We start from the raw sequence: 27,384 nt of genomic DNA on the forward strand, positions 1-27,384 counted from the left end.
TTATTGTATATAATGTCTACTGTGAAGACCATCTTGTCTTATACCCCATTTTATTTTCAAGAATATGGCTATCAAGATGAGATAAGAGCGATTTAACATGCTTGACGCAAGCAAATTTGGTTAGTTTTAAATAGCTAATGCCTGCAAGAGGATCTAGCAGTCAATAATGTTAACTGAAAAATGGTAATGCATGAACGCTTCATTAGTCAAAATGAATGTCTCACACATCAAAAGTTAGAATAAAAAAAACCATTCACGAGTTTAGTTTCAAGCAATTATACTTAGCCCAATCTCCTTTCACATCAGGTTGGGATTATTCCCTTTTTGGTCTTGACCAAGGTATCCCCACAGCCGACAGCCGTGAGACTAATCCCTCGCCTCACAGTCAGCGCACTAAGCGGTAGGGGGCTAGCCAATGAGTTTTTTCAAAATACAAACTGCTTTAAGAATTGTAAATTCATAGGAAACATGGATTCACAGCAATCACTTTTAATGCACTTATTGCATTCATGCGATATCAGCTATTGGATTATAATCAGGCAAGTGTATATTGGATCCTACTAATTGAGATATAAAAACCTGCTAGACATGAGCCGTAGGATCATAATTGAACGATTTGCGACTGCAATGCAGTTGACCGCACCGAATCCAAATCCAAGAATTACTTTATATTGGGAACTTATCCCTATTAGAATTATAAATTTGAATTTAATATTAACAATTTGAATCATGTTTGAACTTATATTCTCTCTTATATCCACATATCCACATTTCAGTTCATGGAGTAATAAATATTCAATTTTCTCTTTTTATATTTTTTTAATCAAGATGAATATTTAAAAGAATCTGATAATGATAAAACCTCTTACATTCACCAACATATAGTTTAACCACCAAACTTAAGTAAGGTCATCATCAAGTAGTTTCAACTGTCTCTATAAAGTGCAGAGTTTGCTGAAATGATAAAGAAGAACAATTAAACAAATGAGAAGTTTACGTTATACAGAAATTAATTTCTGCCATGACTTTTCATAGAAACGAGTACACAAGTGGTTAAGAAGTTTTTTCACTCAAGACAAAAAACAAATCCAACATGAAACAACCAACAAATATCAACCTTCTAAGAAACTGTTCTAATCAAAGCAAGTATTTCCATTTGCAAATCATGAACTGTAAATGAAGTAATTCCATTCTTACACAGTTTGGTATGTGGTATGGAGAGGAGGTACCACCTGCATTTAGGGAGATGTCAGTAACCGCTTAATGCCAGTTTTCTGCTCGGATGTGAGTCTGGAGGGAAACTTGATATTGAATTTGATTCTCAAGTTTCCCCTTTTCGAAGGTTCCTTAGGAATCGGCATACCCTCTCCTTTAATAACCTCTTCATATGTTGGACTAATGATGTTGTTGACAGAGACAGTAAGATTCCTCCCATCAAGGGTTGTGATTTGCGCCGTGTAACCGGTTAGAGCTTCTACAAGAGATATCTTCTGCGTGACAACAAGGTCATTGCCGTCCCTCTTAAAGACGCTGTGAGGCTTCTCGTCGATGATAAAAATGAGGTCCGCGGGGATAACTCCTCTTTGCTCATTTCCCTTTTCAGGAAAAGTTATTTTTGTTCCTTTCTTCCATCCCGGCTTGATCTCAATGGTTAGAATTTCCTCTACTGTGGTGGACCTCCTGTGGAATGAGGAAACATATAGTATATTAGTTCCATGGCCAGTCAATTCAGTACTCTAATTTTAAGCTAGTTTTAAATAAATCATATGCTACGCAGATCTTATGTCAACAAAAAAATGATATAAATAAAACATAGCCTCGAAGGGTAATGCAGACTTCGGTTTCTTATATTTGTGAAGTTACTAACTTATGAAAAGTTTTGCAACGTAACTACGTCACTTATTTTCTGCCAGATGAATTAGTTGATTACATGAAGGAACGTTTTCATTAAATGAGAACAATAAACATTCACTAGCTGACATGTATTTTCTGTTTATAACATTCTCAATCTGGACTATAAGACATGTAAATAAACATGCCTAACTGCTTAAGTTTCAAATGTTCACTTAGAAAATTTTATATGTGAGCGGGTATCGTATACATGCAAAATTTGGTTTCAACATGGAAAAACAAGACATGTATACCGATCACAACTCAATGACCTCAAGAAGATGCTATGAGAACCTACAATACTTGAACTTATATTCTACCATAACGTACCTGCATCACTTAACATACGGGGCCTATAGGAATTTCAAAAGATTCCCATCATCAACACTTAAAAGCAAAATATCTCTACCAAGAGAACAAACATAACTACCAGTCCACTCATCTCATATAACTTACTCCCAGAATAAGACTAGCTAAATCAATGCAATATTAATCCACTTTCTTACCATTTGTAATATTAAAGTCTCACCTGAAGGCCAAATGAGATAATAAAAATGGATATCTTTGCATGCTATACCTAAATTCTGTTCAGGGCAGTAACAAGGTAAGCCAGCAAATATTGAGCTGAGTACTTCTTAACTCAACCAAGTTTCAATTCAATCATGAACTAAAGTGCACTTTTCACTTTCATTCATTTGGATATACGCATTCTTCCACCTTGCCTTAGTTTCATACACTATCACAGGTCTGATAAATATAAACTTCCCTGGTCATCTACAATAATAATAGAACTGACAAGCAATGATCAGGAAGCAAAAGAACATAGGAATAGGATTTGACACGTCGCTCTCGCTGTTCTTTTTCTTTTAGTTGATCATTGTTACACGCCCATGATGCTCATGGGCTGGACTCTACTTATCAATAATGATGCATCCAAAGATCATCAATGTACCTAAGGCCGCTGATCGAATAGATGACTAAGGCTTAGAATAGAAAATAGCAATTGAATCAGCTGTTGTTGGAATAGAAGTCTAAGGTCTTTTTGCCAGTTCATGACCAATGACATCTTATGACAAGTGGCTTCTTCCATCACGAAGGACTTGAACTGAATATTCATGTATGACTAAACTCCGCTTTTATTTTTTCAATGCCAATAAAAAAATCATTGATCTCAATCCCAGCTTTGCAGGCTTAAACTCAACATTTTACATCCTTATTTTAGTTGTAGATTCAGTCCCCTCAAGATTTGGGTACATAAACAACTAGCATTAAGTAGTATTGTCACCGTATATGGTATTGTCACCATACAGCCATACAGGCAATAAGAACCTTTGGATTAGAACAACACAAAGATGCTTTTCTCCTAACAAAACTATATGCAACTAATCTCCTGAACTTCAGCATTCATGAAACACAAATGGCATCCCCTTTGTGCGGATAAACATAGCAAAAGTTTTGTACCAACAAGAGCAGAAAGTTACAGGACGAAGATGATCAAGCAAAAAATAAAGATAAGATAAATACACAACACTTGCATACTTAGTCACAGTTCTGGATAATTGAACACAGAAAAACATAAATGAAAAATAATCTACTTCTATAAGAACAAAAGTCCCTACTTTTTTATTGTAAAATAAAAACAAAGGAACCAGTAGATAAAATATGGCCTAAAGTTACACATTTACACTATCTTAATAGCAACCTTGGAAATCACGCATAAAAAGTTTGTATGAAGAAGTCAACTTGTAACATGTAGTTCTTTTTCTATTCATGTCTTGGATTGGATGAAATCATAAACACAATGAAGAACACAGGTCTACAGTTACTAGGATACCTAGCAAAATACCGCGATCATATATTTGCATTAGAATATTAGGAAAACTCTTCAAGGAAACAGCATATCACAGAGTAATGTGCTGAGCCAATTCAGAACTACCATAATAAAAAAATTGATTGCAATTGCATCAAAGATCTAAGTCTCAATCCATTTCAGAACCCCAACACTTTATTTGTGGAAAATTGATTATTCGGAGCACAAAAGACAGCAAATAAATGGTTTAATTTCAAATCTACAAAACTGATATAGGGAACTGGTCATCAAACAACAACACATTACATAAGTGAATCCATCCAATTAAAATTACTATAAGTAAATTCACAATTTTCTTCATGAAAGTGAAAAAAGGAAAAACATGCTAAGAAGTTAAACTAGATAGCTTACCCAATGGAATCAGTAACATCCCTGGAAATCTTCATTTTTTTGGTAGTCCCTTTGTACAAATCCTCCAAGCTGCATTGCAATGTTCTCTCAATGGGAGCACTTTTTCTTAGTGCATTGCCAGAGCCTTCTCCAGCCCCACTCCGAAAAGAATTGAAAATGTCATCCCCAAACATGCCCCTGGGAAAGCCAGACGCACCAGCACGACCACCCATATCACCCATTCCACCAAAGGGACTCGAGAACCCGAAGAATTCCGAAAATATATCATCAGCACTTCTCGGATTAAACCGGAACGACGCCGGCCCGCCATCACCGCCACCGGAAAATCCGCCAGCACCAGGGGGTGGCACCTGGCCATTCAACCCCTCCTCACCAAACTGATCATACACCGCTCTCTTTTGTGGATCACTCAAAACCTATTCACAAATCAAATCACTAGGAAAACCCAACATTCCAATGATTCAAAACACAAGAAAAGCACAAAATTTAACACCCACCCAAATCTCAAATTGTACCCTAGAAATCCAAAAAACGAATAAACTTGGCTACAAGAATCAGCATGTTTTCAAAACCCAATTGGCATTACATCAAGTAAATTAAAAGAGAGTAGTGTGGCATGAAAAAACATACATCATAGGCCTCAGAGATTTTCTTGAAATTGGCTTCAGCTTCTTTCTTGTTGTTAGGGTTCTTATCAGGGTGCCACTTCATGGCAAGCTTGCGATAAGCTTTCTTGAGATCATCATCTTTGGCACTTCGATCTACCTGAAGGACTTTGTAGTAGTCCACTCCCATGGCTTTTTCCGATCAACCTGAGTTTTGTGGTGGCGCCGGAGCAATGTGTGTGAGTGATTGAGTCACCGGTGAAGATGAGAGACAAACATATCTGGGCTCTAGAAAACACAAACTGTACTTTACACTAGTACTAGGATTGAGACAGGATATCAATACTAGGCCCAACCCTATCAATTTCAACTGTCATGTCTTTTTTTTTTAAAGAAAAACATGCATTTTTTTAATAAATAAATATTTTTTTATGAAATTTAATAAACAAATGTTAGTTATTAGTAAATTAGTATATTTTTTTTTTGAATTAGTATGTTATTAATTTTTAACTAATAAGTATAACTCCGTTTTTTTGCTATATAAAGTTTATGATTCGTTCAAAACGAATTTAAAAATTCACTTGTTAACAAATAGGACATTATATTAATTGTGTTTTTTTTTATATGATTAATTGTATTTGTACTCATATAATATACTTGCATCTTGCATGCCAGCCGTAGTGATTAAAAATAATAGTTGTTTAAACTTTTAATGTCGAATTTAAATCTTTGAAGACTCATTTTTAGAAGGATATTTGACTTTCATCATACCAAAGTCAAACAAGATGTTTCGATAGAGGATATGGATATGTGGTTAAAGAAAACGCATACACTGCATGCATCCTATGCTCATGTTGATTTGTTTTTTTCTAATGGAGGGGCTAGGCGCAATTATTGATAATGACTTTGTTATTGAAACTCTTCTCGTTCAATATTTATAAATTCATACTCAAATCAATTTATAATAATATATTAAAATAGTGCTACAAATGCATGAATTGTGAAATCACTTCTAGTTTTTTTTATGTAAGTTTATTTTGATCACGTCAAACAAAATCTCTAATGCATCTCTATTAAACATATACAAACAAATAGTACTCATCTTTAGTAAATTGTACAGATGCATCATATTCATTAGTAATTGGGTGACCCCTAATGTGGACCACTTTTAAAGTGGTCTAATTTTAGACCACTTTTTTTAATCTGCTGTAACAGGTCAATACATCTTTTTTTAAAGAAATTTAATATATGACAAATTTTTAATGATATTTTCTTAAAAAAAATAATGTATTGACCTGCTATACCCAGTTAAAAGTAGGCGGTGTAAAATTACACCACCTAAAAATGGTGCATATTAGGTTCTCCCTAGTAATGGGCATATAGTCGTAATAGTAAATTTAGAAAGAAGAATATCTGAAATAATAAAATAACCTGATACATGAAAGGCAAACCTCAGATGCACGTCTTAACCATAGATACATGAAAGGCAACCACTAGAGATAGGGTATATATGCGACCACTAGAGATAAGGTATATATGCATGCGAATAGTCATAATAATACATCAGAACCAATTTGAAAATATGAGACTACACATCCCATTCCATTATAAATTGTTTTGTTCCACCTTCAAATTTACAAGCAAGGTTGTAGCCTAATGCACAGGTACAATTACAAAGGAAGGAGCGAAACCCTTGGCACATAACCCACCCAACCAACAATAATGCCACTTTTTTTCATCTGAACAATCTGGCCATCTAGGGTGGCAAATTCATCAATCCTAGCTCTTCATCCCCTTGTTTGGAGATAGCTAGTAGCTGTTGGTCTCTGATATAGGATAGTTTAACTTGATTCTCGCAGTTAACTAGTCTTAGTTTAGCTCGCTATAGAAGATTCTTTAGATTTTTCTGTTACTGTGTCCTTATCTGAGAGGCTTGTCTCATCGGTCTGTGTTTGACTAGTTTGCGCCTGATTTGAAATCTGTGCGTCAGAAACAATTCCCAGAAGAACCAGTACAGACCTAAAGACGAATTAAAAAACTCAAATCAATATCCCCATAAAAAAACCGAAATGTTCTAAAACAAAAAATGAAGAATAAGTGATTCATGAACCTGGGAAGGGTAGATTGTACTTCTGGCTGGGTAGCATGAGCAATTAATGGTGCTTTTAGTGCTGCAATTCTATTTAAAGCATTTTCCAATTGTGCTATAGGTAGCTGCTTGCAAGCATACACCAAGAAAACGTATTATAATAGACAAGATCTAAAATATAAAAAGCTTTCAGAAAGACCATCTAAACATAATGACATCCCTTGAGGTGATGATTCAATGTGAGCAATATAATCATTTATGAAGGAGATAAAAAGGAATTGTCTTTTTTAATTTCAATAAACCCTCCTTCTCAAATCCTTTTTACTGCAGAAGTTAGACATCTCTTAATAGCCGAGACTCGAGCTCTTGCTTTAATAGCATAAATTCTAAAAATCTTTTAAGAATGCATATCATCAAATGCACTCCTCACTTTCAAGCCGAAAAAATTATTCTATTCCATTGAGAGGTACAAATTCAGATTTTAGAGTAAGGTAAGGGCTACAAAGTATGGTATCATTTCATTGCATTGTATCCGAACTGGTGCTTGTGGTATGAAATAGAATATTGACTACAATGAATGTAACAATATACATTCTCATATTTACATTGTTTCACCCTAAACACTAGAAATTGACTGTAAGGTTTCACAGTGATGAATAAGACAGTGAAAACTTTTCGAGAACGTTAAACAATGGAGATTAGAGCTTGAAAATATGAAATAAGTTCTAGACAAGGGAGTCAATTCAGATTAGTACCTGAAGCAAAACACCAAGTGATTGAGGTTTTGTCAACTGCACACACTTCAAGAATCCTACCCACAACTTAGGGTATTTCCATATCTACAGAAAATCATTTAGCCATACATATGTAAGAGAACAACTACGTGAATTGCCACAGAGAAAAATGATCAAATAATCACCTGCTTTTTCACAAGGCGAGAAAGAATCTCCATTATAAAGTCCACCTGCAACAATTCAAAGAAGTCAATAAGTTCGTACAAATATATCGAATTTAAACCAAACAGTGGTGGCTATTAAATTAACCCACTGTAGGAGGTTACAGAGATAAATTAACCCACTCTAGTTCTTCAATTCTTAGGATATTTAAGTTTTTAAGAAATAAAGCAATAATTAATAGGTTGATCACATCTGCGTAGCTGAAGGTCCAAGCTTCTTCTTGTGGTGTTTTTATTTCCTAGTTACTTTTTTTTTACTAAATTCATCTGCTGTTTTCTACATAATATAAAAAATATGGTATGGGTGTCTAAATAATACAAAAGGGTTGTATACGCGTAAAGAGGAATTACAATCCACACATTCCCAGCAACCATTTATATGTGTCTATGGGATTATGTTTTTTACACTTTTTAATGATTTACATAGGATAAGCTCAACACAGCCCATTAAATTAGTGTTAGGATGGATTTTTATTGCACTTATTTAAAGTTAAAGTTGGATTAAAATCATTTTACAGTAAGCACTTCAATAAATAAGCAAGCTTTGAATGAAGCACGGACACCTCTAAAATACAGTGTCCCAGTGTCTAACACCGACAACAAAGGAGAGGGTAGACACATTCAATTGGAAAATAAGGAATTAAATCAATAAGGTAGGCCATGAAAACATAACCAGCTTAACTTATAATGAGAGTCTACTAGGCTTCAAAACTAGAGCACTGCACTTCTAAACAAACAATTACTGATTGTATTCCAGAATTTTGGTGCACAATAAACAATTAACATGTTTCTTTGCGTGATTGGATTTGCTTGGATAAGTAAGCTGCTTACCAGTGTAGGAAAAGCACCAATAGCTTGTAAAACTGTACGCATGAACAGTAAAGGAAGCGGAATCTGCTCGACCTGCAGGGAAGAGCATTTGGTGTTGAATCAACTAAGTTGAATACCGACTCTAAGTATATAAAATGATTCCTACACAACACACCAGTTGATTCAAAACTTTAGCAAGAACTTCTTGAGTGAATATTTGCCGCTGCTCAAAGCAAGCATTGCATGCATCTGTTACCTGCATATAAACAGTTCAGTTATGCAAAATGAACCTTAATTCTTAAATAAGCCAGGTGTGCAAAATTAAACACAATAATAGCCCTACCCTCTTTAAGGGAATTCCATCTCTTTCAGGATCAATCCCATGAATAGCAATTAAAACTTCAGCCGGAGTAAGCACTGGACCAGATTGCGATGACCCCTGCATAAGAACTCTGCAATTAATTCCTTTACAATTTACAAGAATGCATTCACAGTTCAGAACATTTCTTTCTCATCACAAAATAGAGGAGTGTACTTCCCACAAACTTTGTTGATCATGAAACTTTAACTCCCAAATACAAGTGTTAAACTTCATGAGGGCATACAGAGCTAATCCAAAATAATGAGGTATTGTTTACTAGATTTTCATAAGATTCAAGTAATTAAAGAAATTGCATAGAGAGGAGAGAAAAATGCTGAATAGTATCCATTGATAATTTTGATTGTATAGAATACAATTATTTACCGAAGAGAGTTATAATAGCTAACTCTAACTATGTACCCCAAAAAAAACAAAAAATAGCTAACTCTAACAACTATGACAGCTAGCACTAACTGAATCATAGTAGTCAATCCCGGATCGCGGCGCATAGCGGCCGACCCCAAAAGTGGGATAGCGGATAGCGGGATGACCGCTATTTTGATTTTTCACATATAATATTATATAACTAATATATACATATAATTACTAAAAGAAAGGGAAAAAAAATAGAGGAAAAGAAGAAAAAAACAGAGCAACTCAGAACAGAATAAAGGCCCAAGGGTAAACAGGGGTGGTGGTCGCCGGAGCCTGGACGGTGCTTGTCAGATTGCGCCGTGGCCATGGGTTCTGGACTTCTGGTCGAAGGTGGCTGAGGGGAAGCAAGTCGCACCGGAGAAACGCGTTGAAGAAGGTTGCAGGTTGCAGAGGAAACGCGTAAAGAAAGAAGAAACGCGTGAAGAAGACGAGTGAAACGCACCGTTTCACTTATTAAGAGCGAAATTCCAAAAGTACCCTCAAATTAACCTAATTTTACAATTTTGAGGGCAATTTGGGGATTTTCCTTGAACCCGACCCATCTTCAACCTGGAGCACCGCGATTGAACGCGATCGAACGCGATTTGGACGCGATTTGGCCGCGATTCGCGGCGCGACAGCCGCGACGGCGTTCCGCGACGCGATCGATTCAGAATCGCGGGGAAGGGCCGCGACGCGACGCGACGGCGCGATAGCGCCGCTATTTGCCGCGATCGATAACTATGAACTGAATAACAAACACTAGTAGCAGTTTTGACTGTTGTGAATTAACTCGATCACAGCTAGAGAAATACAAAACAAATATAGGAATAACCCTGTTGTCAATCACGGAGCATCGCGGTAGCCGGAAAAACTAGGAATACAGGATGACTGTGAAACGGTGGTCGCCGGAGGTTCATCGGGGAGACAGAGGTGCGCAAATTCTCCTTTCTCTTCGTCCAGGGTTTTTTTAATGTTGAAATTACACAAAGCATCTAAAAATACCACTTCACGTTTTAAAGTGAAGGGCAATTCGGTAAGTTCGGCTATCGCGCCGCGATCTCACGGGATATTCCGAAAAATAATGGTGAAGGGAGCCACGATGGACGCACCTTCACAATGACCGACCGCGACGCGACAACGCCATCCTTCTGCAATTAACAACCTAGGGAATAACTAAGTTCTATACTATATACTCCAATAACCCAAAACTAATACTAGCCCAAAAGAATGGGAGCCTAGGGGGGGTCCTGGGTCATGCCTAACTTGCTTCTACTTGGGTCATGGATAAAGGGCGGATCTTGTTAGGATCCAATTGCATGGTATGGGACTTTGGTTCCACATTGGAAGTATGGAATTCTAGTGTGGTATGGTTCTCCCAAGGTCAAGCAACCAATTATCCCAAAAGCTAAAGTTATTGGGTACGGGCCACATGAATGGTTTTACATTATTTCTCTAACACGCCCCCTCACGCAAGAGCCCTTTGGGCTTGAAGCGTGGATAAATGCACAGGCCGACCTACCATGTGCTTAAGTTCAACTTTTTATTAGAAGAATTGAGGGCGGCAGGGATCGAACTCTAGAACGCTGGGTCATTGAGGCTTTGATACCATGCCAAGCAACCAATTACCCCAAAATCTAAACTATTGGGTAAAGGCCACATGAATGGTTTTATATTATTTCTCTAAGAATTGTTATCAATTGGTATCAAAGCCTTCCACCATGTCTCACAGCTACAAATTACTGGCGCTGATGGTGACACTGACAATGCAGTCCATGCTGTAATGTAAATCCCATACTTTCAAAAGGATGAAATATAGAAACTAGTTCAGTCTATGCTGCAGCAGGGTATTATCCACAACAGCTCTAGTTCATTCTCCAACCCGGCCATACTAGTAAGGAAGAAGGATAATTCATAGAGAATGTGTATTGACGGTCGGGCATTAAATAGGGTCACCGTGCAGGATAAGTACCCCATTCCTGTTGTGGACGAGCTAATTGATGAATTATATACGGCTCGTTTCATCTCTAAACTTGATCTCAAGTTCGGGTATCACCAAATCAGGATGAAGGAGAAGAATGTTCGAAAGATGGCTTTCCGCACACATGAGGGCACCAATTACGATTTTTTGGTCACACCCTTTGGATTAATGAATGCTCCAGCCACCTTCCAATCGGCAATCAACCAAATATTCAAGCCTTTATCTTCAGAAATCTATATTGGTATTCTTTGACGATATTCTAGTCTGTAGTAGAGATTGGAGTTCTCACATTAACGTCATCTTGCTTTGGTCTTACAAGTATTACAGGAGAACGAGTTTGTGGCTAATAGGAAGAAATATGGGTTCAGAAAGAAGGAAATTGAGTGTTTTGGCCATTTATTTTCCCATCAAGGAGTGGTTGTTGATCCTAGCAAGGTGAAGAGTGTGGTGTGTTGGCCCATACCCAAGAATGAGAAAGAAGTCGGGGAGGCTAGGTATTGACTATTGAGGGGTGGTTTTTAGTCTTTCACATGGGAAACAGCTGGCGTGGCCAAGTTAGTTAGACCAGTAGCACATTAGGGAGAGTGGGGTGAGGTGTGAGCGATGTGAAGGAAGTTTTCTAAATGTGGACTGAGAGTGTCTCTCAGAAGCAGCTTTTGCTCTAGTTAACTTAACTTGCTAGCTTTTGGGGTGGAGATAGACTTAGTCAAATTCAAGAGTTATTTATTACATATTTTCACTTAATTATTTATTATTGTCTTTCTATATCTTCATAAGTTACAACTTCAAAAGTCCAATACTTGACTCTAACACTATGTATGCTTCGTGAAGTGAAATATGTCTACCAAGGTCCAACTTAGAATTAGCAACTCTGACTAATGACGGTAAAGAAATGATGCAAACCTGCAGTATGCGACCCAGTGCAACTTGGAACTTCTCAGAAGGAAGACTCACAAAGTGAGGAAATACCGGCATCACCTATTAATATGAATTGTTAAAACACGTCCACCCAAAGAAAAAAAATGTCGTTTAAAATCACTAGAAAGCACAAAAAGAAAGGTTTACAAACAAAACAAAAAAATTAAATGACTCATTCAAAATCACAATTTTTCATGATTAAAATACAAGTTTATAAATTCTGAAAAACCAAGAGTGAAATTTACATTCGACTGAAGAAAAAAAAAATGGAGAACCTCATCTTTTGGTAGGAATGGTAATATCGGAATAAGGACCTCAGCATCCTGTAAAGAACCAATGAGGTATTAGGCAGAGTCTTGAGTTTCACTGTAAAAATTATAAAGGCAACATTTTAACATACCTTAAGTTTTGAATCATGTAACCTTTTCACAGTAAATATTAAATCCTTAGAAGGGATTGTACCATCTGTAAGTGTATTCAACACCTGACATGATCAGTGTAAAAATATCAATATTGTTGTATTGTAATAAAAACTGTTTCTATTCTTCTGTTGTGTTAAATATGAGTTAATTTCAATAGCTGTTAGCTAGCTGTTCGTCAGTTGGGCTATAGTTGAGTTTGTTAGGATTCAGTTACAGCTTCTAATAGAATGTAAACGAAAACAGAAGTTTAGAATAAAGTTGCCCCTAATGTACAATTTTTAATGTTAACTTCAAACAACCAATTATCCCAAAAGCTTAAGTTGTTGGGTAAGGGTCACATGAATGGTTTAATGTTATTATTTCTAACACGCCTCTCACACAATAGTCTGTTTGGGCTTGAAGCGTGAACAATGCACAAGCCCACCTACCATGTGCTGATATTCAACTTTTTATTCCCGAAGAATTGGGGGCGGCAAGGATCGAACTCTAGACCGCTTGGTCTCTAATACCATGTCAAACAACCAATTATCCCAAAAGTTTAAGTTGTAGGGTAAGGGTCACATGAACGGTTTTATATTATTATTTATAACATTAACGAAACAGCAGTTTTTTGTTTCTACCAAATATCCATATATCATTACAAAAAAATGCTAAAATTTATCAGGTAAAACAGTAAACCTGCATTAGGAGATTCTCGCTTCCATTTGGGGGATCTGAAATAATTTCAAGGAGATCTGAAGATGAACCCATAGTGCGCACTAATATAGGAATTTGACGATGAACAGCCTGCACAAATCACAGAAGTAAACCTCGTGATTAAAAATAAGTTGACAATATTCACTAGAATCCTGTATTCTAAAATCTGAAACCTGCTTCACAGCCTTTGGTATGCTTCTATAGATGACAAATATTTGGCGAAAGAGAGAGTGTTTCTGTCACAACAAAGCATCAAATGTTACTTTTAATTGAACAACTAAAAGTTACAGAACATGAGAAATATAGAAGGATCTATAGCAGGAAATAATACAATACCTTTGTGCACAAAGCAAAATACAATGACATGCATCTCTGAGACTCAGAAACTGAATCAGGCACAGCATTGTCAGATGTGCACGGTTGGTGATTATCTGAGGAGACATCCTTACTGCTGCCACTCAAAGATGATGGTTCTTCTGGAAGCTTTTCAACATCAGGCCCCTGAAAAGGAAAAGGGGAAGAAGAAACTATTATATCAATCTCAATAACAAAAAATGGCACAAACTTGCTGTCATTAGGACTCTAATCAGAAGAAAGTAAATTCATAGATACGTGTATACATTTTGTGAAACAGCAATAGACCCTTCAGCTTCAGTAGCTTCAGATGCATCACCACTCATCACTCTGAATAGCATTTCCTTCGCAAAATCTTCTATTTTCTGGGAAATGAATGGTAAAGGATAAAGTTTATTTGCCACCTGCAAGAAGTGCTCAAATTGTTAGACAGATGCAGTTCTGCAGTCAACCAAATGCTTCAACAGCAAGTTATGCTTTAAGTACCAGACGTATTGCCTTCATACGCACTTCTTCCAAGTGATGCACTGCACTCTTTCAATGAAAAAGCAAAAAAACGAAATTAAAGATATAGGACGTGAGACAGAATTTTCAATACTAGGCGACGCAAGGTTAAAAAATATTTCAAGAACAGAGGAAAAATATCATTCAGTATCCTTTTAGAAGTAGTTAAACATATGAGGAAAGAAAGCAATGAGAACAGAGGGTTTCAGATAATAAAGTAAACAAAGTACCATTAAAGATTCATAGTATTAAAAGTATGAGGAAAAACCTGTAAAGCAATTTTTAAACAAGTATCTCGAATGGGAGGTCTGAGAAGAATCAAACTCCATACAGCACTAAGACCTTGAGTAACTCTATCCGCATTGAATGAAAGTGATTCCTTTTCAACTTTATCCCCATTTCCAGGAGAACACATGTTTTCTAAAATTTTTAAAACTGATTTTGGTAAATAAGGAGATTCACCAAGCAGTTTACTTAATGATTTGTCTGAAGGTGGAAAGGAATCTCTAAGCGCTTCGGCCTGCATTTGAAGTGAAGCAAAAGCTCAACTCTTGCCTAGCAAAAGAACAAACGAGAAAGAGAATAACAGGAAAAAGTAATACAGACCACTGTTAAGAGGAATCTTTCATATACAGAAGCTGCAGTCGTGGAAGAAAAGAAGTCAGTCTCCTCTTCAGCCTCGCCAAATAACCTGTAGAGGACACGTAATGTCAACTCGTGTCCCTGAGACATTAGGTAATTATTGTCAGCATGTACAGATTATTAATAAATGCAGTCAGCACTTAATAGCTGCTAACTTCATATTTATTTGAATCAACCAGGAGCATCCATAATATCAATACTATAACAGAATCCAAACAACACAAGTTGACTGAATTTATTAGTTAACTCATTCAGAATACATGATTATTGATTAGTCATTAAACGGAAGTGTCCATTATAATCATAATACATTGCACACAAAACCAATACAGTTAAGCAGGATTTTTGAGCATTACATTTTCAATCACAGCACGGCGTAAATTTTCTTTTTTGACAAAACTTGTATTAAGAAATGAACCTATCTGAATAACAAATACTATTACAATATAAAATGCCAGCCCTCCAAGTGCAGAGTAGCAGATTGCTAACAATGAACCTAATATTTTCAAAAACTGGTTCGTGCTTGGTTCTTAAGAAATATACATACTGTTTCCATATTTAGAAAGGAAAAACAAAATCGTAGGTAGTTTAGGATGGTCTCTTATACTAATAAATTAAGCTGATGAAACATTAGAGAAAAGAAGAAAGTAAGCTCAGTGTCGTAGAGATGATAATGCAAAAATGGATAACTAGTTACACAAAACAACATAGTATATGAAATATAATCAGTAGAGTGAAAGTTAGTGCAGCTTCTATTGTAGAAAAGATAAATAAGTCTTGTCTTGAATGGTTGCGGCCTATGTGGAGAAGACCAATAAAAATTCATTAGAAAAATTGAACAATGGAGGATAGTCAAATAGTCAGAGGTAGAGGGAGACTAAAGAAAACTAAAAGCAAAACATTAAGAAATATTTAGAGGTAAATATTCTATCTTTCAACTTAATAAAGGACAAGGCATGATAGAGTCATGTGATCTAGATAATTGATCCAACCTAGTGGGAAAGTCTTGGTTGTAGTTGTGATTGTTGAAATTGATTAAACATGCTAATAAGTTAAGTAAAAAGAAATGCAAAAGATAACATGAATTGCTCTTTTGTTTCTCTTTCTTTTAGTCCTGATGTGAGGAGCTAGAAAGGATTTCCTTCATTGTATTGACCATGTCAAAGCCAATAGCTAAAGTTATTGGTAGGAAGCAGTAAATACTAAATAACACTTGAGATAAGAGCTTACCTCATGACTAGTGTAATCAATCAAAATGTGCTTCTGTAATAATTTCCATGGGTCTAAATCCAAGGGAAACTGCATGAAGAATATATGCATGTGTAGATATATACACATACACAAGTAAATTACACTAGTGCTAAAAGCAATAATAAATGGAGAGAAAAAAAAATTGAATATAAGCAAGAAGAAACAAAAAAAAAAAAAAGAACAGTAACTGTGCAGTAGACTAGTGATTAATATTTACAATTACATCCTAACTGCTTCAGATTAAGAACTACAAAAACCGGTAGTATTGACAACATTTAATATTCAAAGGAAGGCATCATGGTAAACTCAAGAACGTTAAAGCTTGAGGCAATCATAAATCATGATTCATCATATTTACCTTGGGAGAACCACACCACAAAGGCTAGTTGTTGTAGTTGGAAAGCCCAGGGCCGAATTTGAGTTAAGGCTTACCCTAAAAGCTAGCTTAGGGGTGCGGATGGCTCTACCCTATATCAGGATTTATTTAGCCATGTCTCTAGTCAATGTAGACCTTAACACACCCACCTCAAGCCCAGGGCTGGTCATTTGGAGTGTGAAATTTGCAAGAACGAATATTCCTGGGTGGCCTATATATGGGTGATCTCCAATAAACTGATCTAGAATAGGCTATGATATCATATTAGCGGGTTAGGCTTAATTCTGCCCTAAAAGCTAGCTTAGGGGTACGGATTGTTCTATCCTATATGGATTTATTTAGCAATATCTCTACCTTAACATACTTCCAATGTGGGACTCAAGTGCCATACCTAGTAAGTGGGTCCTAACATTATCATACCATAATCGTGCTGAAATTTCACTCATCTCCCCATCAAGTTTAAGAAGGAAGGTCATAAGAAGGATAGATGTGTTTGAAACAAGTTAAATGAATTTATTAGCCCGATAAAAATGTAAAGCGGGACAAGTTAGTGCAATTTCTGAAACTAAACGGCAGGTCAATATCATATCCTCAAACCTCAGAGAGTTATAAAACATAGTATAAATTGAGTGCGACCATCCATGCTTCCAAATAAATCTTAAGATACTAGTTCCTCTATTGAGAACTGCCTAATTTGTAATTCTACAGCTGAAAAATATTAACTTTATTTTGAGAAGCTGGAAATTCACCTCAACTCCTAAATAGGCAAGTATCGAAAATCGAACTTTTGAGCCTCCAGCTTCAGCTATTTGCTTAAGTGCATCGATGATACGCATAAAACATGACATTTGCAAATCATCCTTTTGTTCATCTGCAAGGTCAACAACAGGAGCAATCATCTTTGGCAGGACTAAACGGGAAGGCAACACAGCTGATGTAGCTGTTGAGGACACAATGCTATTGGCATCTGTAACAACTCCTTTTGGGCTCAGCTCCTCAGATCTATCTGTTGATATTGATGGAACTAAGTTCAGGGATGACCTTTGATCCAAACTCGTAACTTGCTCTTGATCTGCATCTTCTAATTGTACCTCAGTGGAAGCCAATGAGGAAGCAGCCAAAGTTTCTGACAAGGTATCACTACGACCACAAGAATCCAAGCCAGGGATTCCACTCTCTAAGTTTCCAACATCATGGATATCGGAAGCCATAGCCGTGCTGCCATTCTCAACTCCAGGTATACATGCATCAGAAGATGGAAAATCCGGAGGCGATGATACATTTACAGCTGAAAGATTCATGCCAGAATGCACAACAGCACTGCCTACTCCAGTTGCCGAAATTTCTTCCTCCTCATGAGACTTCTACAATGTACATCAAAGTTTTAGTCACAGGATAATTCTCAGAAAGCAGCTACAAATAAATACAGGTTAAATTATAACAAAGGGATTGGAGGTAAATAGAAAGATAAAGTAAGGCCTGAAAACCAAAACTACCAGATGCATAAATCATACCACTACATCATTTGACACAGATCGATGGGTCTCAAGAAGTGAAGCAACTGGCGGGAAAGTAGTAGAAAGTGACATAACACCAGCTACAAATGACGGTGGATATTTAGCCTTGTCATCAGAACCAAATATACAAATTTCATGCAACTGTTCATCATTTCCTTCAGCATGGGGGTAGTTTGGAGGTAGGTAACGCATATTTGCCATCACCACCTCAGCTAGCAAGTCAGCAGAAATACTTGAGATAAGAAGTTCCAAAGATGCAACAGCTTTTTCACCTTGAGCAACTAAAGCACCAAACATGGCAACAAGTTGCTGTACAGGCCCATTCTCCACATCTCCTTTTGATGATGTTGGTGTTGAATGAGCGTCATCCTGAGAGTTAACAGCACAATCATCTAACTCTTTCTTAGGTTCTGTTAAACCAACAATTGTTCTGACACGTTTTCCAGGCACATCTTCATCTACAGATAAATCACCTCTGTCTTGTGATCCTGATCGTTTTCTTGCCAATTTAATGTGCACAGAATCAGATGAATTCACTGCAGGTTCTTCTTCCTGCGAAAGAATAAAATAAACACCAAGAACTGAAGAGCAATGCCTGATAACTTATATAATTGTAGTGATGTTCTACCGTACTTGAATATTCTGGAAAAGATTTATTTTAATCTGTCAATTTTGTATAACTCTAGAAAAAACGAGGTTCCTGATTAGTGATTATATAGCTAGTACACAAAAATAAGTAATAAAATAGAAGTTAATTAAAAATCAATGAAGATACGTTTTTGCAAAAACAACCCCAACAATATTTGGCAGTTTTAAAATTACTCCTTACTTTTCAAAATATCTACCATCAAAGGTAACTGCATTTGACTAAGTTATTGAAAATATTAGACTCCATTAATTATGAGGAAATTATAGATTCCCACAACTATGAGACATTACATTCCATTAACACTTTTCTCATTCCACTTAGTACAGATACCAAGAGGTAAAATAATTGTTTTTAAATGATGTCATCTTTGATTTTCTAAAGCAACAATCAAAATGAAACAAAACCCATTCTCTACAAAGACAGATATTTTGAAATGGAGGGTATACTTCCTATTCTTTGCAAACTAAAGAATTTTGAACAATCAATTCATCTCTAGCCAGGCCCGTAAGTCATTTCAAAAAAGAATAGCCTCTTTGGTTTGAGAAACATTTGTAATTCTCATTAATAGTTATAAGGGTGCCTCCTTGTTTTCATTGTTTCATACTTTTTAAAGATTTGTTCAAAAAAACAATGAAAATTTTGAAAATAGGAAACGTAACAGAAAACATTTTCTCAAACAAAGCAAGCTCAGCATACATAAACATCCGATGAAGGGTGGTTACCTTGATAACTGGTTGATCATCCTTCTCTCTCTGTATACTTCCATTACTTGGAGAGATTAGGTGGAACACCCGATCTGCCTTCCCTTCAGATTGCATCTCCTTCAAGGCGCCTGCTAAACGATCTCTCCACTGCCCAAAGAAAAGGGTAAAAATCAGTCTTCTGATAGCATACCATGATTAAAAGGGTTATGTTAGGAAGAGAGTGGAGCAGATTGTGACAAGGATCAAGGTCGCATAGAAGTTACTTTCAATTAGAGGTTTGTTAGAGTAAGTTGGAGGCTATAACAATTCACAGCACATCTGCTATGTTAGGGATCATGAGCTGCAGTTGTTGGGTTGTTAGGACAGTCCAGAGTCTCTCGAATTTCTCTAGGAACTAGTTCATTCTCTTATTCTTTTCAGACCATGCCTATCAAAGCCCCAATTTTGGAACAATACGAAGCTACGGAGGAATAAACATGTGATTGACCAACAAGGATCTTGCAGCTCTCCTAGAGGAGCGGTGATGGCAGGTGCAGGAGTCACAAGAATTAGGAGGAAATCTAGCACAGAAAGCATAACTCCAAAAGAAGAATGGAGAGACCATGGAAACATTGAGGATGATGTTCCAGAGGCAGCACAAGAAGAATCTTGAAGGGGGTACAAGCATGGCGAAGTCGTTTGATATAGGGGGAGGAAGAGGAGGTGGTGTGGGATGGAAGATGGATGGTGAATGGTGGAGAGACCTAAGATGCCTTTTCTTACATTCCAACCTGGAAACCAATGCTTTACAATGCTGGATGCCAGTTTTAAGACAGCAACTATAATGATAGCTTATTGGAGTTGTCAAGGTTGAAGCTAACAGATTCATAGGAGGAGTACTTGGAAGATTTCAACGAGTTATTAGCAAGGGCCTCTAGATCATGATTAGTTATATCAATTCAATATTTCATTTCAAGACAAGTAATTTACAGTTACACATTCACAACCACTATTTCTTGACTTTTATCATCGACTTGTGTTTAGCTCCAGACTTATGAGCTTAATTATTAACTATGAATATGTCTTGAATAACCTATATCTAAAATTTCAATATAGTAGCCATCCTGCTATGCACTATCATGCTATAGCATTTTGACGGTCATCATCCAGGATTCATAGCTATAATAATGACTTTGGATTCAGACTTCAATAGAAAATGGGTCAATTACTTTATTATCCACAGGATCAAGATTGGAGAGATATGTTGGATGGTCTATTATCCATCAACTGACCCAACTCATCCAATCCTTTATTTTTTTATTGGATAAATTGGTTTCGTATTTGGATACGGAAGGGTTGGATGCAGTATTGTCAAATAGGGGCCATCGCATATTGAATTTTCTGTACAAAACCATTGTATGCCAATGGTGTTGTGGGTTCAGCATTGCAGAAAATGCTGCAGTTAAGTCTTGGAAAAAAAACTTCACAATCTTTAACTGCTAAGAGACCATGCAACATGTTTTAAACACAGGAACTAAACTCCAGAACCTGGGCTATGATTTTCTGCAAAACCAAACACCTATACCATTTCCAGCAAACAACCCATCTGGTCATTTATTGGTTTTTTGCGCTAGGGTGGGTGGAATTTTTTTTAAAATGGGACCAACTAAGTTTTCTTCCCTACATGTTTTACTCTGAACCAAACTACAGAAAATTATCTTTTTCGCTCCCCACTTCTTCCTTCTTACATTTTCCACGGTACCAATCGAACCTCACTTCCTTTGTTTGTTTGTTTCTCTCTATTCCTTTAATCTTCACTTCCATTTATGTTGTATTTACTCCTCTTTTCTTATTCCAACGCTGCTCCTCTCTCTTTTCTAAGTCTATGTTTCACACTGTTCTCTGAATCTCTCTTTATTCCTCTTTTCGCCGAGTTTCCCTCTAGTCCACCCTGTTCTCTGTTCAGCTGTCCTCACTTCTCTGTTTGAGGTTTATGATATTATCCCTTAAGATTGTTAAAGTTTTGGTAATTTTATTTCCTACAATTAGGATACAAGAGAAATAGCTCATAATATCAATATTGTATTAAGAATAGGTTTACATATCTTAGGTGATTATCTTAGGATTTGTTTCCATATTTCATTACCTTTCATGAATTGTTTCCTAGAACTAGGATGAAGAGTGTAGTGCAAGTATAAATAGGAATTACTGAATTAGTGTTTTGACTTTGTAATAACTAATAACTTCCAATATATCATCTCAAGTCTGTAATATTCTCAATTCTCTCCTTTTTCCTTCCACTATACTAACAGACTAAAAACGTTATAATTCCAACACGAACAATATGTTTCTAATCTATTGTTCTTGATATATGTTATTAATTTGTCCTACTTATCATATTTACCACATTAAGCAGTCGTTCTAGTGTGTGCATGTGGGACTGCGTATTTACTATTTATTTATTATAGCCAATATACTACCGCCATAGGCCGCAATGCCATCCATCCACCACATTTGTATGTAAATTTTCTGGCTCACCACCATGAACCGCCCTGTCATTGATATGGATGGATCATGGATGAAAGATTGATGGATACAATTGTCATCCCCAGTTTTGCTCATGGGTGTGGGCCTATAGTATGTTGCAAGTCTAACCAAGTGGAATCCCATGTTTATTTCTCTTCTAACTATTTTCTGTTTGCACACCTGGTTCCAATGGCTTGCAAGAAGCCTCTGAATTCCTGACCACAGAAACCTTTTCATAATCTTCTTAATCTTTTTGAGGAACCCCCATAATAATGATAATGTGCCTATCTTAACACAGCCCAAGCAAACCACGATTTAGGTGGTCAACATCCCAGACTACATAGTAAAAAAAGTGTCCATCATCAAGTCATTTCGAAAAGTACCGCTCAATGCCTAATCCCCCACCCCCCATTGTCCAGTCAGTGAAACTTCAGTCAACCTATTTTCTACCATTGATTCACCCCAGATTACCCCAAGTCAGTCTCATTAATTCCTAAATCTTCCGCTGTCCTTCAAATGATTAAGATGGCATGCAAAATATAATTTGGAAGATCAAGTTGAACAACAATATCCAACAACCCAAGCCTAAGAGGGATAGGCAAAAAAGAAGTTGTCTGATATAAAAATGTAGGAATTTGTAAACACTGATACAGGCAAAAAAAAATAGGAAACACAAAACTAAAACTTCACATTAAAAATTAAGCAATCCAGATGTCAAGAACATCTAAGTCTGAAAGAAATACCGGAGCAGCACTTGGGTGTGTACATTTCGAGCAGCTAAGAAAGGCATTCTTTAAAGCAAGATGGACGGCAGTTACACAGACCCCATTAACTACAGAGCTTGAAGGTTCCAAACTGAGCAAAACCGGCAAGATGCGACCATAGAATGCTGGCCGGTTTATTGCAATGGCTGAAAGACTGGGAATAGACCAACAAGAGAGTGAATAGTAAGAAAGTAGCATTGGGACTAATGGATTTTTACAAGTAGTGTTAATAGCTATTAGTAATTGCAGGTAATAAAAAATAATCTAGTTACAGACATGGAACAATCCTCAAAGTGAATGGCAATCATTGCATGATGAACATTTCAGTTTTTTCAAAACAAAACCCAGTAAGTTATATCTCTTATCGTGTATATATGTGCACATACCCACACGTAAGTAAGAGCAGTGAGCAAATATTGACCAAAGGTTCATCAAGCATGTATCATCAGGAAGTTCTAACATAAAACACCCTGTGGAGTGTGTATGAAGGGGGTAAGCAAGCAAATATTGGCCATTTGATCATCATGCATGTTTCATGAGGATAAAAACATAAATCGTGACTTTTAAGCAGCCAAATTGGGCAGTAAATCAAAGGCATAGAAATTAGATCAAACACCTTTTAATTAGCGCAACTATTTGTATGTGAGTGTGTGAGTGACAGAGAGTCAGAAAAGTGAGCAAATGTTAACCATCTGATCATGCATATGCAATTTGGATTAGAACATAAAGTCATGCGAATTATTAAGCTGCCATATTGGGCAATGAAACAGAGGGCATGAATGAAAAGATCAAATACCTTTTAATTACCACAATGATCACTGCATTACTAAGAGACTTCACAGTTGGAAATCTCAATTGATCAAGCAAGAGACCCAAACTATGACTCGCTTCAATTGACAAATCTCCAACATTAAGAATAGGATGACCTCGCCTCAACCATGATATATTAAATTCCATGTTCCGTCCTATAAAAAAGTGAGAAGCAGTGTCAGCAAGTGATTTGAGGGCTATAATAACAACAAACTAGCACAGCCATTTCATTTTAACTCCAGATGATACTATCCAACCAAACTCAAAACGTTATACCTTGGTGAGGAGTGGGTTCTGAGGAGCCATTAGGATCAGGTGTATAAAGATGAATAACTGCTTCAACAAACTTCAGTGCCAGAAGCTTTGCACCACTACTTCCATGCTTATAAGCAAATAACAGAGTACAACCATCAGATCATCTGTGAAAACAAGCATCTACATATGATGAAGAGAGCAACCACTTACTTGAAAAGCTAATGTGTATACTTTGTCTTTGAATCTAACCATCCACGACCATGCAGATTCAAGTGCACCGTCTAAATCACTAGAATATATACCCTAGAACAAAATAAAACCAGAATGGAAACGTTGAGCTATGAAATGAAATGAAATGAAATGAGATGAGATGAGATGAGAGGTGACGGTTAAGATATTAAAAAAAAAAAGATGAGCGATACTTGCTAACTTTTCTTATTCATTTCCTGACATTTTTCATGTGGAGAACTGTAGATATAAATAGAGCATACTGGCTTTATCACTTTATATAAGATGTTCCGGTTACAATGTTGTACCAAGAAGCGCAAAATAAAAAGTTTATTTAAATCAAAGGCTTTCGGAAAATTTGAAAATCAGAACCAGAGTTGGATGTTGGCAGTGGACATATCATCAACTCCAAGAAAAACTATGTTGTTATAAATGCCACATTCCTTCACAGTCAGTGTTTCTTGATTCACATATAAATTTTAATTTCACTAACAAAATTTGCACTCAACTTATGAAATCAGAATGTTAACTGTTGGTGAAATCAGAATGAAACCTATCCCAGTGTGTGAAGGGAAACCTGGTGCTGTACAGCTCCTGTGCCACAACTAGGTCTACAGAAGGGTCAGACAGATTAAGAATCTACTGTAGCCAGTCTTGCCTTTCATTTGCAAGAGGCTGATTTCTCAAACCGATCCATTGATCTCCTAGCCGCACGTAGGCAACTCCAATCATTGCACCAAGGCTTCCCTTCATCTATCCCGGTGCGAATAAAATAAAAACCTAACTCTATGTTTTCTTTTATTTGCACGAATTTCAGAATAGAATCGCATAACACGCAATGCCACAACACACAGGAAAAAAGACTATAACAAGAAGCAATAACACCCGACACCATCAAATACAAGGACAACATAAATCATCCCAATCATGCCAATAGTCATTTTGTTACAACAACCACTATCCAAACCCGAAACTCCCAAAACAGCTAAACAATTCATAAGCAGTTGAAAACACAACACGCACCTGAATCGCGAGTTTCTGGAGGGTGGAGCGAAACAAATCAATTCCACACAGAATAGCTTGGCGAACAACCACAGGCGTATCATCATCCAATACATCAATCAGCACAGGCACAATGTCAGACAAGAATTCCGTGTTCTTCAATCCAATCTCACCAACCATCCTGCAAACAAAAACAAAACAGAGCTTTGCATCAAATTCCAATTCCAAACACCAATGCAATTAACAAAATCACAAAATAATGAAAAAAAAAATTGGGGAAAACAAGAAAGCCAAGCGTACTCAGTGACGAATTTGCGAACGGGGCTGAAGTGGTCGGAGAGGAACTCGAAGAGCAAAGGGAGGAACTCGGTGAGAAGAACGGGGTCTTCCTGGGGAAGCTCGAGTCTCAGTTGGCGCAACGATTCGAGCTTGGAGGGTATGTCAATGGCCATGTTTGCAGAGTTCACGAGACTCGCGAGCCTTTCGCGGGAAGTAGCGGTGGCCATTGGTTTTCCGACCATGGCAGCACGAAGAAGAGGAGGAAGGAGAAGAAGAAACCCTAGTTTTGGAGAATTTGCATTGGAATTGCGAGAACGAAGGATCAGTGTTCAGTGTTTTCTAGGGTTCGCAAGAAGAGGGAGATTTGGGAGAAGGAGGTTCGTCTGAAACTGTTATGTGCAGAAACTCATGGATTTTTTTTTACCTTTTTGCTTCTTGAGTGAAAATCATGGTCATCTATATTTATATGTAGTGTAATGGTGGATTTCAAGGGAGATGCTCAAACCAACATGTGGGAGAAAAAGGGGTAATTGCAAACCTTATTTCTTTTTGGGCAAAACTTAGATACAGTACCTTAAGTGCTGTTTTTACTGTTGACCACTTAAAATATAACACTTGTATTATTAATCCAGGTCACAGTAATTATAAAAAAAATAACGCACGTCTGTTAAGCTCCTCCCTGTCTCCGTTAAGCTCTGACATCTCCCAGATTCAACTTCCATGGCGTCATTGGCGTGTAGGGGTCTACGATACTAAAATGGAAGAACCCTTTCTTTGACAGATCCACCATCTTTACCTGAACCCACCTCAGATCCACCACTCCCAGAGAGAACCCACTTCCCAGAACCTCCATCAATAGCGTCCAGAACCTCCATCAAAGCTTTCCATTGAAGGAAAACGAACATCTGCTATAGACATCAATCCTCGCCTCGCACTACTTTAGTACTGTTGTAGAAATCACGAGATGAAGAGAAAGAGAAGGGGAAGAATCAGAAACGAACATTGGAAAATTTTGATGAAGCAAGAGAAAGAGAAGGAGAAGAATCAAGCTTGGATATATCAAGCTTTCCATCCGTGGGTGTTTTTTAGTTGTTGAAGACTTGTTGATTGCTTATGGCCAATTTTGATTCTAACTCTACATTTTATCAAAAAAATTTGTCATTGTTCTTATCAATTTCTTGAATCTTGTTCTGATTTCATTAAGCCCTCTTCATCGAACCCCTTTTTCCATGGGTGTCGTTGGCACTGTTCCAAATCTTCAAGTGTTGATAACATAACAGTAACAGAGAGATAACGGTGCGAGATTATTTAATGTTTTAATATTAATGACTTGGATTACTAATACAAATGTTATATTTTAAGTGGTCAACAGTAAAAACAGCACCTAAGGTACTGTATCTAAGTTTTCCCCTTTCTTTTTTATGTCTTAATAATTTGAAGATTTTATCCATTTTTTTCTTTTATGTGTTATATTTATTCGGTCAATCCGCTTAACTTGCCCAAAGGCGGGACAAATTTGAGTTTAAACTCACTTTGACTTGTCTCGTATAATTCACCAAGGAAATGGGTTTGAGGCGGAACATGTGAGTCCTCAAACTAACTCTTTCTCTGCATATACGTAGAATTCAATCATACTTAAGAATTTATAAAATTCTTTATGAGCGACTCGAGAATATATGAAAATTATCATAATACTTCAAACATGTACAAACACTATAATCTATCGGCAAAATGTAATGAATTCTCCATCATATATCAAACATACCTATGAGTAAATAGATAAAGAAATAGTGAGGTTCCACACTAATCATGAAGCCAGAAATCAAAATACATTATAACAAAAAGAGGAATTGGTATTAACCTATCCTAATCAAAACCTTCACATGTCTCCTCCTCATCTCTTCTGAGTCCAACTCAATTTTAGAAGATTGTGCTCTAGTTCGTGAAAGGCATGCACAAAAATTTCGTCTATGCTCCCTTGTTGTAAAAAAGGCCTAAGGTCGAATACTTTTTTTTTCTAGGGGTGGCCCTAATCCTTGGTCATGGCTCACTCGGACGTGTGTCTTCAAAGACTGTATGAATGACGGGCTAAATGGGCTAGAGGTGTTTCTTGAATTTATCATTCTAGTCATAGGCTTTCCTGCCAGCTTGCACTTGCACTTGAATTTATCATTCTAGTCTC

At 36.8% G+C, this 27,384-nt stretch overlaps 2 protein-coding genes across 3 annotated transcripts; both read right to left on the reverse strand.

The window, feature by feature from the left end:
• Window positions 1-976: 976 nt before the first annotated feature.
• On the reverse strand, window positions 977-5,036 carry LOC130749199 (uncharacterized). The gene is made up of 3 exons (XM_057602519.1): window positions 4,742-5,036; window positions 4,112-4,527; window positions 977-1,680 (listed from the first exon to the last, which is right to left on the reverse strand). Exons 1-3 carry the CDS (start codon window positions 4,904-4,906, stop codon window positions 1,239-1,241), a joined length of 1,023 nt encoding a protein of 340 aa, XP_057458502.1. The 5' UTR covers window positions 4,907-5,036; the 3' UTR covers window positions 977-1,238.
• A 1,090-nt stretch (window positions 5,037-6,126) lies between these two features.
• LOC130749200 (uncharacterized) lies at window positions 6,127-25,651 on the reverse strand. 2 transcript variants are annotated; one of them, XM_057602521.1, is made up of 27 exons: window positions 25,224-25,651; window positions 24,945-25,104; window positions 23,904-23,996; window positions 23,715-23,820; window positions 23,425-23,593; window positions 22,608-22,782; window positions 19,378-19,506; window positions 18,004-18,558; window positions 17,239-17,850; window positions 16,093-16,161; window positions 14,827-14,943; window positions 14,489-14,740; window positions 14,203-14,250; window positions 13,983-14,120; window positions 13,699-13,863; window positions 13,536-13,598; window positions 13,345-13,452; window positions 12,645-12,728; window positions 12,520-12,567; window positions 12,230-12,304; window positions 8,914-9,009; window positions 8,746-8,826; window positions 8,592-8,663; window positions 7,725-7,769; window positions 7,561-7,644; window positions 6,827-6,930; window positions 6,127-6,735 (listed from the first exon to the last, which is right to left on the reverse strand). In XM_057602521.1, the coding sequence occupies exons 1-27, from the start codon at window positions 25,442-25,444 to the stop codon at window positions 6,591-6,593; spliced, it is 4,014 nt and encodes a 1,337-aa protein (XP_057458504.1). In that variant the 5' UTR covers window positions 25,445-25,651; the 3' UTR covers window positions 6,127-6,590. The 2 variants fall into 2 exon arrangements, with proteins under 2 accessions (XP_057458504.1, XP_057458503.1); XM_057602520.1 differs by having other exon boundaries at window positions 17,239-17,853.
• Between the last annotated feature and the right edge of the window lie 1,733 nt (window positions 25,652-27,384).

Source organism: Lotus japonicus, chromosome 3 (assembly GCF_012489685.1).
Source record: "Lotus japonicus ecotype B-129 chromosome 3, LjGifu_v1.2".
In the NCBI taxonomy this organism is placed as follows: domain Eukaryota; kingdom Viridiplantae; phylum Streptophyta; class Magnoliopsida; order Fabales; family Fabaceae; genus Lotus; species Lotus japonicus.

What these genes read in the sequence shown, in the direction of transcription:
- LOC130749199 (XM_057602519.1), bottom strand. Translation starts at nt 4,906, where the DNA reads ATGGGAGTGGACTACTACAAAGTCCTTCAGGTAGATCGAAGTGCCAAA. An exon ending in AAATCTCTGAGGCCTATGAT is followed by an intron (nt 4,528 to 4,741) that starts GTATGTTTTTTC and finishes ATTTGTGAATAG; the next exon opens with GTTTTGAGTGATCCACAAAA. An exon ending in GATGTTACTGATTCCATTGG is followed by an intron (nt 1,681 to 4,111) that starts GTAAGCTATCTA and finishes CTCATTCCACAG; the next exon opens with GAGGTCCACCACAGTAGAGG.
- LOC130749200 (XM_057602520.1), bottom strand. Translation starts at nt 25,444, where the DNA reads ATGGTCGGAAAACCAATGGCCACCGCTACTTCCCGCGAAAGGCTCGCG. An exon ending in TACATGATTCAAAACTTAAG is followed by an intron (nt 12,568 to 12,644) that starts GTATGTTAAAAT and finishes GGTTCTTTACAG; the next exon opens with GATGCTGAGGTCCTTATTCC. An exon ending in CTCGCCTTGTGAAAAAGCAG is followed by an intron (nt 7,645 to 7,724) that starts GTGATTATTTGA and finishes GATTTTCTGTAG; the next exon opens with ATATGGAAATACCCTAAGTT.